Source organism: Saccostrea echinata, unplaced genomic scaffold, assembly GCF_033153115.1.
Source record: "Saccostrea echinata isolate AGI-Se365-2 ecotype Australia unplaced genomic scaffold, CSIRO_AGI_Sech_v1 ptg000030l, whole genome shotgun sequence".
In the NCBI taxonomy this organism is placed as follows: Eukaryota; Metazoa; Mollusca; class Bivalvia; order Ostreida; family Ostreidae; genus Saccostrea; species Saccostrea echinata.
The window spans coordinates 33,966,046-33,985,214 of NW_026889779.1; the positions used below are offsets into that span (position 1 = coordinate 33,966,046).

Consider the following 19,169-nt stretch of genomic DNA (forward strand, 5'->3'; position numbering starts at 1 on the left):
TATCTAATTGTGAATAGAAATTGAATCTCTAAGGAGAATAAAATTTCTGGCATAAGATACATGTATCTTAAAATTCTGGTTTGTCTGTTCGAATTTTCTCAACCAAAGAGCTACAGTTCTGCAGCTACAACAAACCCACGTGGTAGTGAAATTTTATTGATAAAATAATTGGGAATTAATTTTGAATATGCCTTATTACATGAAAAATATAGATTAATTATTGAGAAATAGTTGAGTAAAGAAAATATATAAAGCTTTCCATATAATAGTTTGACAGAATATATCAGAGTTAAGCCATAAGTATTGTTTTTTATTTGTTAATGCATAAGCTTCTAGCAATGTTTTAAGACTCAAAGTCTCATTCTTCTCTTGATCAACATCTCATTCTTCTGACAGTGCTTGTACGTCTAAATCCAGTACGTGTACGTCTTAAACCTCGGCGACCTAAGAGACGTGCAATGCCACGGAATAATGCACCGATTCCTCTTTTCTTGCGCCCATTGGACCGACCACACCTGTTCCAGTAGGTCCGCTGGCCTCCTTGAATTTGTTCCTGTCCATTTCGCCAGTTGTTGATCGCATGGTTATGTCCTCGATCTGGACCTCCGTAACGGCTAGCTCGGGCGACCCGGTCATCTACAATCTGTTGAACACGTCTCAACTGGCCATCCACATTTTGACCTATATTAATTTTTAAAACATATTAAAGTTTAAAAAACATAATTGAAATTAAAATTATACACAATAGTTGGTTTGATGTTTTGCACAAATATATAAGGCTCTATCTATATATCGTTTTTCTGGTTCCCTACTCTCCAATTCTGTTCTTGTTATACACGTACAGTATGAATTTCATGATTCTATTACATTAAAAAATGAATTGACTTCTGGAGTCCAGTTGTTGGAAACAAAGCTAGTGTTGCTACAGTCTTTCGGAATTGTATAGAAGTTGGCCTATACGAACATTGAAATTTGAGCAGAAGCAAATATCCATAAAAGAAATAAGCTTAAGATTCATGTGAAGGTTGAAGATTAGTGATCAATCTCATAAATCCAAAGAATATAAAGTGTACATAGGGCATAAACACCGACCCCTGAAAACACCATGGGTGAAATCAGGTGCCTAGGAGGAGTAAGCATCCCTTGTGGACAGGTCACACTCGCCGAGAGCCCTATGTATTGATCAGGTAGATGAAGAAATCCGTTGTTAAATTAAGTATAATAGCAACGCATTAACAGTTGGAGAAAAACATGTCAGACAAAGTACCCCTAACCAAAGGTTGTATTTGTAAAGAAGATCATTATAAGGACCGTAGAATTTGCGAAATATTGATTCTAATCGAGTTTGTTACCCATACCGTTAACATACTTGTCATTAGCCTGCCTCGATTTAAAAAAAAGAGTTCAAACTGAAAACATTGTCTTGACTAGAGATATGAATTCTCAAAAATAAACTTCATCTCTTAAGGAGACGCTACCACTTGCCGGTGGAGAGCTGCAAATTTAGTCCTATACTCGGCACCTAGGGCCATTGAGCAGTAGGGGATTGTTTTCGTGCCAATACCTACTGCGACACGTGACCTCGGTTTATATGGTCTCATCCAAAAGAACGCTCTCCACGTCTCGCAGTGGTATTCGAACCCGTGACTTTAACTAGCGCGACACACGGACTTTAATGAAGGTATACATGTACTCTTGCTTGTTAAATTTATATGCTTATTACCTATCTCATCACCAAAGAATCTCTTGATCTAGCCCTAAGCCCTTTTTATCATCTTCTTCTAAGTTTACATTTTGTTGCTGCTGGTAGGTTGATTTAAGAGATGAATTTAATTTTTGAGAATTCATTAGGAACTACGACGCTTCACATTGGCATATTTTATGAAGCGCGTTAGCTTCATGATAAATATGCAGGCGTGAAACGTCGTAGTTTATGTACTTGATGAATTCTCAAAAATTATATTCATATCTTATATTTTGTATTATTTTTCTGGTGACTTGCTACACATTTTTGTCATTCAACGATCATTTTTGAAAAAAAAAATGTTTGCACTATTTTTTGACTTCAATCACATCTCAATAGAAATATTCTCACCCATTCAACGGTAGTTCATGAGAACGTGAACTTTTTCTAATTTGCAGAGAATCTTAAGGATTTTTTTTTTTTTTGGAAATGTGAATGTATTAAAATAAATGTTGGAGTTCCTCAATGCAAAATCTATATAGTCTTTGGAAACAAGGTCTTTCAACAATTTGTTCCTCTATTAGCCGTCTGCTTTTATATGCTTGTGAACTAGAATTTCTGAATTTATTCAGAAAATAAATTAACAATAGCTACTTCGAATTCCATTCATATGCAGGGTTCTCCACATTTGAAAATTTAACCATGGAGGAAGCTGCGCGAAAGGGAAATGTGATCGAAAGCACGAACACATGTTAGACTCTCTAAGCTTAATAATAAATGATTGATTTCACAAAACATAACCATTGCAAAACAAGAAAATGAAATACACCCCCCCCCCGAAAATTAAAAAAAAAAAAAAGAAAGAAAGAAAAGAAAATAAATAAAAATAAAACAATAAAAAGGATTATGTATCTTTATTTACAAAAGTACCAAATGTACCAAAATTGGACCAAAGCTGTAGAATCATTTTAAAGGAATTTCATATTTAAAAAAAAAACAAAAACTGTAATACATTTTTTAGTAAACATTGCAACAATGTTCGTCGAATTTTATTCAAAAACTAATATACAGAATTGATCTTGCCTGTCGCATGAAAAGTTTTATTTAAATAGGATCAAAACTGATGAAGGAAAAGGAATAGTATTTTGGAAAAAAAAAAATTACAGACACACAAACGAACTCACGAACGAACGCCGACATCTTAACATTGCCTGAGCTTTTAAGCATGTTAACTGCATCGTCTTTGAAATTAACTTACTGATGGTATAAGTCTCAAAACTTAATATAATCAGGGGCATAAATTTGAAATAACTGTAACATTGCTTTCTGTGTTCTGTTCTTTCTAAAAGTTTTTATACACTGCTTTTTTCGCCGATTTCTTCTACATGTGCCCCACTGCTAAAAATAGCGCCACGCGACTTTTCATAAAAAACGGGAGATAACTCTAAAACTTGGACGTGGTGATTAATCAGAAAAATAATAAAATTAATATTTAAAAACAGAGCAAGAGGAATTAATTAAATACAAGGGATAGGAAAATTCTTTTTGGCCACAAAAACTTGATTCGAATGCTTGTCGATTATTAGACATCGTTACGTTACTGCGCGGTGTTATGTTTTGTGAATTTGTTATTGCATGTATATAGTGAACACGTTTGAAGTTCCCCGAAATTACATGTGTACAGAAAAATTAACTCTAAAGATATTGATCATCAACTGATTGACTCTCAATTGTCACGCTTCACGGTATTCGCCGATCAACGACCGTGTTTGTTTAGCACGCAGAGTCAGCTTTGCAAGCCGTACATGTAGTATAAACACAATTAACTACTCAGGTCATTAAGAATTAAGTGTCAGTACTGAAATGCAATAAAATTTAATCATGGCGGCCGCCGATTTTAACCATGGCGCAGCTCGTTTACCATGGCGCACATAAATTTAATCATGGCGGGCGGCCATGGTAAAACCCCTTGTGGAGAACCCTGCATATGTCGACTCGATATGTCACAGTGAACTCGAAAAAGACGCAACAGAGCTTCCCAGATCTGTTTTATAACTGCATATTTTTCTGAGTATTGACGATAAGGGCCAACAAACAACTAAACTTTATGACAATCGAGATGACTTTAGCTTTACCATTGTTTACGTAGTTATATCCCGCTATCACCTTCATATGCTGTTTACATCTCCTAACTTATTCGATACTCGAGGGCAAGCTCTGAGAATGATCAATTTATATTTCCATTTCTATTTGTTTTCTCTGTGATAACTCTTTGAAAGTTAGGAGAGTTGATTTCTTGATCATTCCACCGGAATGCAAATTTCGCCAAGCTAAAGGTCAGGAGCTAAGAAGGCCTAATATGCATGTAATTCTCGTGCGGCTGTCTTTGTGTCTGACTAGGCCTAATATGCATGTAATTCTTATGCGGCTGTCTTTGTGTTTGACGTCAGTGGGCGGGGACTATTGAAATTGACATGTGAGGCCTCGTGTAATTTAAATCTATTAGTCTACATTTTTAAAATCTAAATTTACAATTTTATTTCACTATGAAATGGAAATATAAGGAATCACTGACTAGTTAGTAGAGTATGCCAGGGACATCAACGATAGTTGGAAACGTGGGATAATTTATGCATAACGGGCTTCGCCCGTTATGCAAATTATCCCACGTTTCCAACTATCGTTGATGCCCTGGCATACTCTACTAACTAGACAGTGATTCCTTAAATAATCTGAGGCAGGCTATTCACTGATAAGTTGCTATGACAGGAATTTCAACAACCTCATTTAATGTTAGCATTTTGTAAATTCTATGGTCGGTTTTATCATCTTATTTTTTAAGTTTTAGTATTTATTGTATCGGTGGACTTGATCGGTCTTTTTTATCAATTCCTTCGCAAAACAATTTACAAAATATTATTAATGATACAAACTTCCGAAGTGAATCTATTTGATCTAGATAATTATATTCACAAAATTAAAGTCCCTTGGATATTTAATATTTCACCCATTGCATTTGATACCCTTTGACTTTATTTACTGTTGATGAAAAATTCACTACTAATTATTTTATTGATGATGTTATATAAAATTTATGGAGATAACGAACAGTTTTCAAGCTCAAATATATATAAGTGTGTGTGAGGTCGTGTGTGTGTGTGTGTGTGGGGGGGGGGGGATGTTTGTATGAAAGGGTGTGTATAAAAATGCGTGCGTGTGTGTGTTTGTATTCCAAGTTTAAAATGTTCAAATAAATGTCTTCTTTCGAAACACGATAGGTTTAAACATATCCGAACTTAATATATAAGCTACCTTATCATACTTTTCTCTTTAAAGTTTACATCATACGCACCACTTTCTGCTTGAACTTTATAATAATTTGTAGATCTTCGAATGGCATCAGTGTATGAAGTTGATCCATCGCCCAACGACCTCCAGTTTGTTATTCTTCCATCTGGTGTTCTGGCGTTTATGTAGTTTTGAAGAAGTCCTTTATCTTGGAAATATTGCCGGAAGTATAGATCTTCAACTCCAAAAAGACCCCTTTTATATCGATGTCTATAACAGAAGATTCTTACAACTAAACTAACCGCAATTAAAGCAATATGAGCTGCATTTTGAGAATTCAATTTTTGCTGTTTAAATGTGCTATTTTGATAAATTTTTAGGTTATTTGAACTTTTTGATCAATTTGACTTAATTAAAGTATTAAATAGTTTCTGAAGAAAGACTTCTGTACAATCAAATATGTAGTATTATATAAGGAATTATAAGGAATTAATATTGTACAGGACGACAGTAATGTAATTCTGCTTAAACCGAAGCTTAAAAATAGTTCCTCCATCTAAAATATGTACAACAGAATTTTATAAACGTTCTTAGTTCCTGTCATTGAAATAGTTAATTATAATTTTGCAACAAAAATTTCCGACATCAAAGTTGCAGCTCATATTGCTTCAATCATTGCTTTACAATTTGCGAAATATTACTCAGAATATCAAAGATTGATCATAACTTATAACGAGTTTTAATGTATGAAATATATATGAAGATAACGAACAGTATTCGAGCCCAATTTCCATTAAAACAATACAAATCAGGAGCAGAGCAAACACGGACCTCGGAAAACAGAGGTGGGATCAGGCGCCATGGAGGAGTGAGCATCCCCTGCCGACAGGTCACACCCACCGTGTGCTCCTTGTCATGATCGGTAAATAACGGAAAAATCATTCGACAATTCAGTGTGTAAATAATGGCCTAAAAATTAGTATGAAAAACCTCAGTCAGCATATGACTTAATGATAGATTGTATTTGCTGGCAAGGTCATTGTATCGACCGTAGAACTTACAAAATGATGACTTTAAACGAGACTGTTGATATTCATGTTTCATCAACTTGTTTGTAAATTACTAACCTCGTTTTAGATATTGTTCATGCTCTTGCTTATCGAATCAACTGAGAGATATAAACCAAGTATGCAGGTGATAAGGATATATTGCTGCATAGGTAAGGGAAGATGACGATTGAAAAGTTAAAGTCATCACGTTTATCATAATGCTTTGTTGTTAGTTTAACATTAACGTCTTTTTCTAGTAAGATATACAAAAATGAAACAGATGTGTCAGACTCCCAGGTATCTTTTATTTCAAGCTCACTGGGATATATGTGTCGACATATGAATGGAAATAACTATTGTTAATTGATAATACGTCGTCGATATATCTAAATGTCGAGTAGAAGGCCACAGTAAGAGATTTCTTTTTCTCATGTATAAGATTCTGAATAAATTCAGAATCATATGAATACAAAAAATAGGTCTGGTAACAAGGGGGCGCAATTAGTGCCCATTGAAATTCTAACAGATTGTTGGAAGTTCTGGTCTCCAAAAACTATTTCCAGGAATGAAAAAGGTGAAAGTTACGAATAGTAATCGTCTTTTAAAAAAAGGATCTTACGACATTTTAGAATTTAAAGTATGAAATCTCACCCCCATTCACTCTATGTTGGAAATATAATTCTGACTGTAGGCAACTATTGAAAGAACTAGATATCCACTACTAGTATTACGTATAACGTTTCTTAGGTGTTCAAGTGTCTAAAACTATCATGTTTAGTAAATAAATCACATATTAAGTTTGTTACTGACCATCTACATGAATATATCGAGTTGATTAATCTCATAGATGACAAGGCTCCGTCCAAACTCTTTAAAATTATAGATTTCACCTTTAACCGTCAAGTAATCTTGAAAAATATGTAAGAAATCTTTATTTACTTGAAATAATTTGATTCTGATTAATTTTAAATATTTTTCCTCTCTTTAAAGCAAGTCTTGACACTACCATCACTTGTGATGCAAACACATTATATCTGACGTCATTTCAAAAAGCAAAAATTATGGAAAATGGTTTCCATAATAAATGATTTCTGAAAGAATCGTCTGCCATATAACCCAGATATTTTTAACGAGGCCGAGTCTAATTCGAGTGCGCATGACTTTGCGCAGCTTTTTAATTTCATGCAGTTATATGTGCGACATTACACCTTTCCCAAATATTGTGATTTTAATACAAGTTTAACATTGTCTGTAACGCATATGGATCTGAAAATGTGCTTGTACGACAATTATTAGGAAAAAACCACTGAAATGGCTCTAACGACGTCACTGTTTTCCTATTTTGTAAGCAATGCATGACGCTGACGAATGACACATGATTCGCTTGTATATTCAAGACGTCCATGGATATTATACTAAAAACTGTTGACAGAACATCAAAAGAAACATACTAGCAATCTAAACATTGCTATTTTTTTTTACCAAAATTTCATCTGCGCCGATATCTTTTTATACAGCAATATGGCAATTTTAGAGGTATTGGGCATTGAAAAAATAAACTTTGTAATAATTCCTAGACCAACCTAGATGGTCAACTTTTTTGAAATTTCACAATTTGGCAACTTTTTACGATAACTTTTATGTGCTTGGCTGAAAAAAAATCTCTAAGGTAAAAAAAAAAAAAAAAAAAAAAAAAAAAAAGGAAAAAATGTGATAATTTGGCGCTTTTCCAACAAATTCCCAAAGGGACCAATAGTACAATTTGACAACTTTTGAGATGGCCCCCTAAGAAATCGGGACGGCAAACATTCGATTTTTAAATATCAAAACAATAGATATAATAGTAAAAATTAATTCAAGAAAATTTATCAACATCTCTGAGGTAGAAAGAATTAGACTCGGCCTCGTTAAATTCTCACGCGCAGGACATAGACATATATGCAGCAGTCATGTATCGTGTTCAAACCATTAAAAAGCGACATTTCAATCCGAAGGAAAATGAAATTCCTTAGCCGATGGTAGAATTTCTTTGTAGGAAATTGATAAATTAAAAACATCAGGATTATTTGTAGTTTTCACCTTTCAATGCCGCTATGTTGTGAATCCTCCAATTGTGTAGTGAATTCAGCTTTCTCCGATTGTTTGTTATCTAAAAAATGTAAAAAGTGAGAAAAAAAAGTCATCTTGATTTATTCGACCTTACAATATTTTTTAATTAGATATTTATCTATAAAAAAGGGATATTGTCATTTAGTCATGGTACTTGAATTAAACTAGACCCATTCATAGAGACTATGAATACTATCTGTAAGAATTTAACAATTTTATCTAATAGAAACAAGTTTATATGACTTATTAGTAATGAAAATGATAATGTTATCACAAGTTGTTCATAAAACATTTATAGCTGTTTTAAACGAAGAAAAGTTGATTTATCATGAGAAATAACAATAAACCAGTCTGTAGTACATGTACTTTTATTGTGTAATATCATTACTACTATTATATATTTTTTTTCTTCCTTTCATGTTAATTTGTATGAAAATTATGTGTATTCTTATCAACATAATTAATATTAGTTCTTTAATTGTTCCACTATCATTTCGAATTTTCACTCTCTATTTTGTTGTTTCTGCCTTTGTATGCCTTCTAGGCCCAATAGTTTCTTTCTTTTCCGGGTATTTTGAATCATTTTTATAAATATGGGTAGACATAAAATTGTAAGATTTGGGTACTGTTAAATTTTTTTTGCTACATTGCCAGTATTTGGGAGGCATTCTAACTGTGGTGAGGGCTTGTCCCAAGACACAGTAAGATCATTCTAACTAAGGGGCCACTAGCTTAAAATGTAGTGAAGATTGAATTGAAACTTTTTGACTTTTTTTTTCGAAAAACACATTTATTTGGGGGAGGATATGAATCTACTGCAACAAAAAGTGTGGGCTGGGGGGGGGGGGGGCTCTCAGTGAATATTTGCAACTTTTGAAATAAGTTGGTAGGGTGTGGCTATCCTGATGACACCAGCCTGTATTAGTTAGCCTGTGTGAAAATATATTTTATTCATTTCAAGTATTTTTTGTACAATGTATTTCAAAGTTGTAACCACTAAGCAATATTCGTAAGATTTGTAAACATTGTTTCTTTTGACTTTATTTCACAGCAGCTTACTCTGACAGCAGCCAAAAAGTTTTAAAGGGCTAGCTTAAATAAGTTCGGCCCTCAATTACTTTCTAGAGATTTTCCTTAATCTATCCTGCTAAGTGATTTGGACATCGAGCTACTGGGGATATAAAGGGGAAAGTGAGCTACTTCTACATCAAAACCTTAAACTGTTTAGATACAATTTTTTACGCTTTATATGATATAAGTACATGTACACTCTACTTAGAAAAATGACATAGAAACGTGAAAAAAAAGTGAGGGGAGGGGGGCTACCCCCCCCCCTCCCCCGGGTTCCGACGCCTATGAATTCTCGCGGTAGTGAAGCATTTTTAATTACTGTACTTTCTTCATGTACATGGAAAGTCAACAGTTTTTGTTGAAAATTATCTTTTGTTATCGACTGTCTCTGAAAAGAGACGTTTTCTTTTCAAATTTGAGATGAGGATTCCATCTCGTTATCACTTTTCTGCATTTATTCGAATGCCGTTTCCTTATTCGATCGTCGGTCCATTCGACTGACAGTCGAGTAGTCGACATCCATAATTCAAATAGAGATAAGTAATAAAATTTATACATTATCAGCTAAAATTAAGCATTTACAAATTATCTGAAAAGAGTCCAAATTCATCAACCTTGATTTTTGGATGTTCTAGGGAACAATCATTATAAAAATTATGGCTTTTTTCAGAATAGAAGAGATTTGATATCGTTTTTGCCATTAATCAACAATGCCATTCAAAATTGCTTAAGAAAATGGTAGCTGGTGCTTAAATGATAAATCCTTAAAATGTGAGTCAGGTGAAAAAAATTGCGTCTATTATGCAGAAGAAACAATATTGTATTTCTGACATTTATTTTTCATAGAACAAAAGTGACTGTAGATTCTTAGATCAGAGACATCTATGTTTCTGCTTTACTTAATTGTTCTATTAATTTCTTAATTTTTTTTTTCCTCGAAATACATTCGCTAAATAAGATTTGTTTTATTTAAAAATGGCAGCAAGTTATTGAATGACTGAAGTACACAGAAAAGTAATGTCTTCGGCATCAATCCATACCAATTGTATGTTAGTATTAAATGTAAGTATTTGTGCAAATATTTGTTTCCACTTTGATTTCGTTTTTTCTGTAAATTCTTGGATCCACGCCGTAGCTGATCAATTCGATGCCATGTTTAGTGCATCTTGATCATCATTTACGAAATAGCCCAGATAACTGAAGGTATTTTGAACACTTGTACACCCACCACTACCTAAGAGATTCTGTCTTCATGCTCAAGGAATGAGCGATCTGTCTTATTATGAATAATTATAATCTGCCAGTTTCGTTTACATCTCTATATTTAGAAATCGCGTCATTTGCCAGACCACCAACTTATCTTACACTGGGAGTTTCATATCTAGGTGTCAAATGTAACTTGTCATCTCTCCCTCAAGATGACAAATATACTATACATGCGGTGGTTTTCCATTTTTTTGTCCTGTGAGTAAGCGTCATCCTTAAAAACTAATAAACTAACAGAATGTGTTGACAATTCGTCGGCGCGAGCTCTCTAAGACCCAGCCGTAGCATGACTTGTTCGATGTTTCAATGCAATTTATAAGAACCAAGATATAACTAAAACATAATTAAAGATTTAATTACACAAAACAATCTCAAAAGCGATTTTCATTACAATTGCTTCGAATATTCGATCTCATCTTTATGAGGGTAAAAATACATAAGTTTATGGGAAGAAATTCTGTGGATTTTAATTATCCGGTGTAGCTTTAATTTAAACTGAATTCAATCAAAGCAGAGTAAACGCTAATCTTTATATTACCCAGGGAAGGATCCAAACATTTACAAATTTAAAATTAAATCTTTAAAACTTTATTTTCAAAGAACAATATGAGGCCTTTCAATTTTATTTGGTTGGCGGAGGGGATGGGCATGATTTCAATATCCTACCAGCTCAATAATAATGATGAATTTAGAATGAAACGTATAATTATTGAAAATAAACAAGTAAACAATAAACGAAGTAAAATAAAAAGGAATATAAATAAATGTTCGAATTTGTAACCCTTATTTTGATGTTAAAAGTATATTAGCATGTCACAGGTTACTAACGTTACCCTATTTCATTGACGCAAGTAGTGCCAAACATGGGTTTTTTCATAAAATATGTCATAGGATGTGCACGGGGTGGAATGGGCTGATTTTAGGGCATAGATTGGAAGGAGAGTGTCTGTGAAAAAGAATTAAAATTTAAAATATTGAGAAATATTGCCTTTGAATGAGTAGTAGGTATTGTGTAAATAGGCCATGTTTACCTACTTCTCAAGGGATAAGTAAAATATGCAGGGTACAGGGTAACTTGCGGTGTTTTAGAGGGACTTGCACACTATGGATTCTCCTTTCAGAAATATTTTAAGGCCAAAATAAAAAATCGCTAAATTCCAAGATTAATTAAAAAAAATTCTAAATAAATTTGAAAAAAATTCCACATGCAAAAAAGTAGAACATGTGGTATCAAAATAATTGATCATATTAAAGGAAATAAATGCTATAATTATCAATGACATCCGATGAAATTATTTGTAAAAGTATTTTTTCCCTTAAATCCACCTCTCCAAGATTCCGCCATCAATTACCTCGAATCACTCTTAGGGATCCGATTTGGTGATTAGCGTTGATAACACTTGTATTAAATTCAGCTCAAAGCTAAATCGGAAGGGATTTCTTGGAGTGGTGTTAAATTATCCTATATGTTTTTACAAATATATATATATATATACATATATATATATATATATATATATATATATATATATATATATATATATATATATATATATATATATATATATATATATTACCTGCACTTCCTACGACGAACAGCAAAACAAGTAAAAAATACGCTTTTGATGGCATTTTCTAAAAATTTAAACAAAATAATTATTAAATGCTTGTAGAATTAGAAGCCGCCTTTGGAAGAGGTTTTTATTTAAGATGATAAAGAAATATCTCTTTCCTGAAATGGAAACCAACCGAGAATACACTGTCAATTCAATAAACGCATGAATTAAATTAGAGAATTGTTGAAACAAGCACGGTGAAATAAACGCATGATGGAAAAAACGCCTTACCTTACATAAAGGTGTTGACAACGTAGAGCTTGAATGTTCAGAATAAAGTTGCTCCTTCCTCCAGCGCTTTTAAAAGAAACACTCAGGAAGAAATAAAAGTTGGAATTTCCACTGCTGTAGTTGGTTATTAATGAGTTGGAAAAATGTGGAGGACAAAGAGCTTAATACACTTTCGATTGTAAGTCAGAATATAGAACTACTCGTGAACACCTTCTTGTATAGAGAGGGTATTTATAGGCATTTTATGCCTGTTGCCCAGTCTATTCAGTATTCTGAATATTGTTTGAATTAAAATTAACACCCTGAATCCTTAACCCCCCTCCCCGCCACACACATCATTATTTGATACGTGTGTGACTTGATATCGTGATAGTAATTAAAATGAAAAAGTGAAGATAACGAACAGTTATCAATCTCAAAATATCTACAATACAAATCTGTGAAAATGGCATAAACACGGACCCCCAGAAATTTCAGAGGATGGATCAGGTGCCTAGGTGAAGTAAGGATCCTGACCGGCCATTCTATCATAAGCCCTATGTATTGAAAATTAGACAGAGCATTTCGTAGTTAAATTTAGTAAAACAAAATCAACAAAGCCTAACTTGGTATGAAACAAGTCAGCCAAAATACAATCCAGTGATGGTTATGCTTGCTAAGAAGCTCATTATAACGACCATAGAATTTACGAAATGCTGGCTTTATCGATGGAGGCTACTGAAATCTTTATAACATCAACTTACGTGTGAGTAGCCTGCCTCGGATTAAAAAAATGACCGTGTAATCATAATGTATTGTTAAAACTGCAAAAAGGTGAAATGAATTTAAACTTGTCTGCTTAATTTGAGAACATGATCAAAAATCCAAACATTGAAAGATATCGATTTCATATTAATGTATGCATGAATTATTTCTAAATTTACCTTTTAATTCTATGTCAGTGTCGCTGTCGGAGAGTTCAGCGCAGTCTAGCAATGCGCGTCCTCAAGCAACACAAGTTTAAAATCAATGGATTTAAGTACTGGTATGCAGTCAAAATAAAGAATCAATCAATAGGTTGTGTTTGTGCTTTATCAACGACCATTGAATTTACCAAATGCCAACTTTAAAGGAAATTGTTGAAAGTCCTATTACATCACCTTATTTGTGAGTAGTTTGCCTTGATTTAAATCTTAAATGTACTTAAAGCATGCTCAAATAAATTGGGAGATATAGACAACATATGCTTGTCATAACGGAATATTACTAAATATGTAAGGGAAGTTGACGATAGATAGCTTGATTCATTCCGTTTGTCATTTAGGTGGTTTAGTTGTCAGATGGTCATTACCGTCTACAGTTTGAAAATATTCATGTCTGACAACATTGTGTCATACCCTTTAATTTTCTCATCTTCAAATTTACTGGGAAATACATGTAAAAATGAAACAAAGATGAAGATTACGAAAAATCTATAAACAATACAAATATGTTTAGAGGTCATAAAACACGAACCCCTGGAAATTACAGAGCTGCAATGTCTTGAGCTGACAGATGAATAAAAATACCTATTGTTGACAATTTTCAAAAAAATTAAACCGTGAATTCATCCAAATGTTATTCTGTCCTCTAACACTTTAATGTTGAAATGCAGATTCATTATCTCTTTTTGTACTTTCTTTTTATTTCTTGAGTGAATTCTTTTATTCCTTGTAAGTAATTAATACATACGACTGACCTTTGATCAGTCACTTACGAATGGTTGCTCCTATATTCTTACCAAATAGATTTTCCGATAAACAAGTGAAAGTGAAAGCAAACTATAAACCCTCAAGGAGTCTATCAGGTTTAAAGTTCAACCACTTGTGTCAAGCATCTATGTTTATTCTTATCTTAAGAGCTTGCGTCTGATATGTATTCCATCGGAAATTCTGTTATATTTTTATTTTTATGCAATTTGTTTTTATAATTGTGTTGAACTCTTATATCTTGATATCTGATTGATGCATCTTGCCCCTGAAACACATATGTGTCAAACGTTACACAGGTGCAATAATCCTACGTCTACACTTTTGACCTTCCGTTTTGACACAGTCTTTACGAAGCAAAATATAATTCAGACCGTATAAAAGTAGTTTTGAAGTAAATGAGCGATATTTGCCAATTTGACAGAAGAAATGTTTATGACCTCTTTTTAATTATGAGCTTGAGCAGATCTGGGCATTTCCTCCTGTTTTGCTTCCAGAATGTCAATGCAATGATCTGTCTCTGGTCATTTTCGAAATAGACATCGATTGCATGGAAATATAGTGGAGTGACAAGACAATAAAAAATTGAAATTAATGCACCATCCTACCCTACGGCTAATTTGTACTTTTTTGGACAGATGTATTATCAAGCAATTATTTCCGTCCGGTCGTAGAAAATTCTATGGTTAAAATTGAAAATAATACGAGGTTAAAGATCAATGATTGAAATCTGACCATAATAGTTAACATATTTAACAAGAGCACCGCTAAGCGGAGCATCTCTTCGCGGCAGGCACTTCACCGGTTATGGCAAAATTCTCAAGAGGGACGTTAATGAAGATACAATCAACTAGTTAGGTTTAAAATATTTCAAGGTAAAGAAAATAAAATATATTGCAGCACAAATTATTTTTTTTAACAAAATCATCTTGAGGGGGGCATTTTTAAATCAAAGTGCATAACATCGTGGGGGGAGGGGGGATAACATGCATACGTAATTGGACAGTCTCCCTTATTCCTAGCAGAAACATATCACATATGCTCTAAGTTTCAGTAACCTACCTACCTATGTAAATCTCAAAGTTGCAAGCAATATGCATAAAATCTTAGAATACCCGCGGAAGGAATATTTCTTCCAAATAAAAAATGACAATATACCGGTGTTGAGAGGTCACTGAAACTTGTGAAATGCTTTTATAGCTTTCAGGAATTACATGCGCCTCAAGAATAAAATCCATGTTGTAAACAGACACCTGTGGAAATTTGGTAATGAAACCACGACATTCATCAAATTATTTCAATTACTCAGCGTCAGAGATGACACTTTTTATTCATACAGACTGTCTCAAGATACGCACAATAATATGACAATACGCAATTACAAAGTAGAACTTACTGAAGCGAGTCTGTCGAAGCGAACCTAATTTTCCAGGTTGATTAAGCGGAAGTGAGTATTGTCCGGTCGTACATATTTCAGGGTTTGAAGGTAGTAAAATCGCGATATTTTAAAAAAATATTTTACCGATTAATTTGAAAATGAATAGGGTTCGTCCTTTTGCCACATAAGTATGTGGAAGCTGAGATTTGATAGTCCAAAGGTTCTCTTTAAATCTTGCCCACAAGCTGTAACGGACACACTCACACACACACATACGCACAGTAGCGATGCTATATCCCCTCCGCAACTAGTTGCGCGAGAGGATAAAAAGTTTAAAGAATTTATAAATTTTCTCGGATTTTGCAATAAAGGACAAGGTATGGTAAGGGCGGAATCTGGCCCCTTATTTGATGTAAAAATCAGAACACAATTAAAACTGTGTTAGTTTGTTGTTTAGAACTAAAAATGATGCTTGTTTTAAAAGCAGCACTAATTTTGATTCAAAACTTACACGGAGGCCACAAGAAGATGTAGAAGTTGGACATTCCCCGAATTTCCTCAGTTCTGGTGGAATTTTGTCAAATTTGAGATACTTTTCACTTTGGGAAACATAGAGCACAAGATTACCTATCGGAGATTTTTATACACAAGATGCATCTGATACTAGTGTATGAAATATATAAATTTGGTAGATAGGCAAGCTTGTGCTCTATGTTTTCTGAAACAAAATGTGCTATAAAATCTATGAAAAATTGCATATATTAAATGAGAAAATTCGGAAATTAACATAGTTCCTGACCTTTGTGTATCCCATAACTTAGAACCAATACTCATTTTTTTGCAGGGGTGACAACAGGTTTTTAGAGATAAAATGTTACATCAATCTAAAAGACATCCCAAACCAGGGGCCAAAAAGGGGTCTTAGCTTATCTTGTCCTTTGTATGGGAATTTGATTTATAAAGTGAATGTATTGATTTAATGGAAAAGGAACAAAAATTTGAACTATAATGTCCGTCTGTCTGTCTGTAAAATTAATTGTCGTGAGTAGATTTAACTCTAGAGGTTCAATGCTAATGTACACGTTTTTGTTGTTTTTTATCCTTCATTAAGTACAATCAGACAATATTAAGACAAGTACATGTACATATAGTAAGGAAACAAAAAAGAACTATACCCCCAACCCCCATTAAAAAAAAAAAAAAACAAAAAAAAACAAAAAAAAAAACACCTTATTATGAGTAAATTCTGAGTTTCCTTGTTTAGAAGTAATATTTTTATTTAACATAACACATAATAAATTTTGAATATTTTGAACTCTAAAGAGACATGTTCTGTTCCTGAAGCATATTATTCATCTATATTTAAACATCATTTTATTTGTTTATTTGTTTTATTTATAATGAAAGACTAATTAGAAAACTTTATGCATTTGGAAGCAGTTTTATCATGGATTCTCGACACATTTGCTCGACGTTAAGGACCTTTGGACATTTGGGGTTCTTTTAGTGGTCACAACTGCTGTCACAAGACAAGAGGCAACAGAGTGCTAAAACTCTTGATATTATTTGTCTCCCTCATAAAATTTGCAAAAAACAATATTGCTGATTCTTGTCAATGTTTCGAAAAGCTATAGAAATCTGATGAGATTTCGAATAAGCGTTAACTCGTAAATTCTGCCTGTAACAATCTCGGTTGTGAGGATTCAGGAGCAGAAAGATTTTGGACTTGTATTGGTGATATAGTTGCTATTCTTTGAAAGGGAACAAAAAAAAGAATTGTTTTAATATTGATGATGTTATGCATTAATTTTACTAGAGCTGTAATTTCTCTACTTCGGTCTACATTACTTTACAAGGTTATGTGTCATTTGAAAAGCAGAATAGAAACTTTGTAAGAAAGCTAAGATTTATGATAGCCGACTTTAAAAAGAATGATATCATTAAACAGCGTGAAATGTTTCTCACGTCGCAATTTACAATTTGAATGATCTGCATGTAGTGTGTGGCCTTTTCCTTTGCATATTGGAAACTTCATTTTTAAATTTGATAAAAAGACTTGTTGCTTAAATAGCCTCTGTCATTGAAACAGAATTGCTGAAAAGAAGGTAAGAAGTGCATTGTTATTGTTGTGGTTGAATAATGATAGCATGTCCTTCATATTTGCACTTTTTAAGATGTATATATGTATTTGACAAACAATTCATTTGACAGAAAGGGTAAATCTTTTGCAAAGAGAAGACATAAAAAAAACTTTCTTATGACAAAACAAACCGTTTTTGTATCGATGACCACTGGATTGCTTTCTCGTGTGTCCGTTTGATTCCTTTGACTCTTTTTTTGTTGTTGTTTCGTACATGTATTCAAAAGTAAACTAGAGGTAGTGTGAGCACTGAGCTCAGAAAACTACACTTCCGCCCCAAATGGAGTATAATGGCAAAGTGCATTTTGGGCAGTAATGTATTAAGGAGATTCTGTAAAAGTTCCAGCGATATTCAATCAAGGGTTAAGAAGGAATGCAAAAGGTAAAGATAACGAACAGTGATCGAGCTAAAAAAAAAATCCATAAACAATACAAATATGTGAAGAGGACATAAAACACGGACCCCTGGGAATTCCAGAGGTAGGATCAAGTGCCTAGGAGGAGTTGGCATCCCCTGTTGACAGCCACACCCGCTGTGAGCCCTATATTAACTGCGTTAATAAAATGGATACCCCCTTTGTCAAGAATAATGGCAAAGTCCATGTTTTCAAAGGAATTAAAGGATCAGATTTTAATCAGATTGCCCCCTTTTCACTTTTATTTGCAATTAAAAAATGTTTGACTCGAGAAAACTCTACGATCGGGCAAAAATGCATGAGATGGTGTGTCTCTTTTATAAAATATAACTTTCAGCCGTAGGGTATGTCGGAGCATTAAACTCGAAAAATAAGCATCTTTTTCTAGGTATATCACTGTACTAATAAATAATATGACTTGACATATTACCCCCCCCCCCCCCTTGCATGCATTTCTTTCCACGTCAACTCTTATGACATAACTACTACAAACATTTTTGCCAATAACTTCCAGACTTCATTATGGAGAACAAAGATTGACATAGAAATATTTGTTCGTTTCTCTTAACGACCCTTTCGAGAATTTTTCAATCATATTGAGACGCCACCAGTTGCCGGTAAAGGACTGCAAATTTAGATCTATACTCGATACTCAGGACCATTGAATAGCGAGGGAATTTTTTCGTACCAGCTACACGGACCTAAATTTGTACAGTCATATCCGAAGGATCAGCTTCTTACTCTAGAGCAAATGCTCTAACCACTGCGCCTCGCATGCGAATGTCATACAAATAGCATCATTGTCCAAACAAAATAAATCAAAAGATTAAACGGCCTTTCTGTTTTAAATATGTGATAAATGGTAAAGTGTATGACAACGAAGAAACTATAGATGAAGATTTGTCAAAGTAATATGCACCCCAGTGTTTAAAGCCGAGCATAGAAAAATCCTGTGGGCAAACTTTAAAGGGAAATATTATGGAAATATTCATATTTGCTTATTGAGCACCCTTGTCATAAATCACAGAGAAAATGTATCATTAAAAGTGGAATATTTTCTTGAATATATATTGGGGTTATATAATTGTCATTAACATTGTTGCCTTGGGTATGTGACAAATAGGAGATAATGCATTTCCCGTGCATCATTATTACTGAACCTCTGGGGTTCAAGCTAAGAAAAGAAAAATCAAT

General features: G+C 33.5%; 1 protein-coding gene across 1 annotated transcript; it reads right to left on the reverse strand.

The window, feature by feature from the left end:
• Positions 1 to 295: 295 nt before the first annotated feature.
• On the reverse strand, positions 296 to 12,352 carry LOC133196752 (uncharacterized). Its single transcript, XM_061332613.1, has 5 exons — positions 12,315 to 12,352; positions 12,045 to 12,102; positions 8,101 to 8,170; positions 5,037 to 5,242; positions 296 to 681 (listed from the first exon to the last, which is right to left on the reverse strand). Exons 2-5 carry the CDS (start codon positions 12,097 to 12,099, stop codon positions 374 to 376), a joined length of 639 nt encoding a protein of 212 aa, XP_061188597.1. The 5' UTR covers positions 12,100 to 12,102; positions 12,315 to 12,352; the 3' UTR covers positions 296 to 373.
• Positions 12,353 to 19,169: the final 6,817 nt, after the last annotated feature.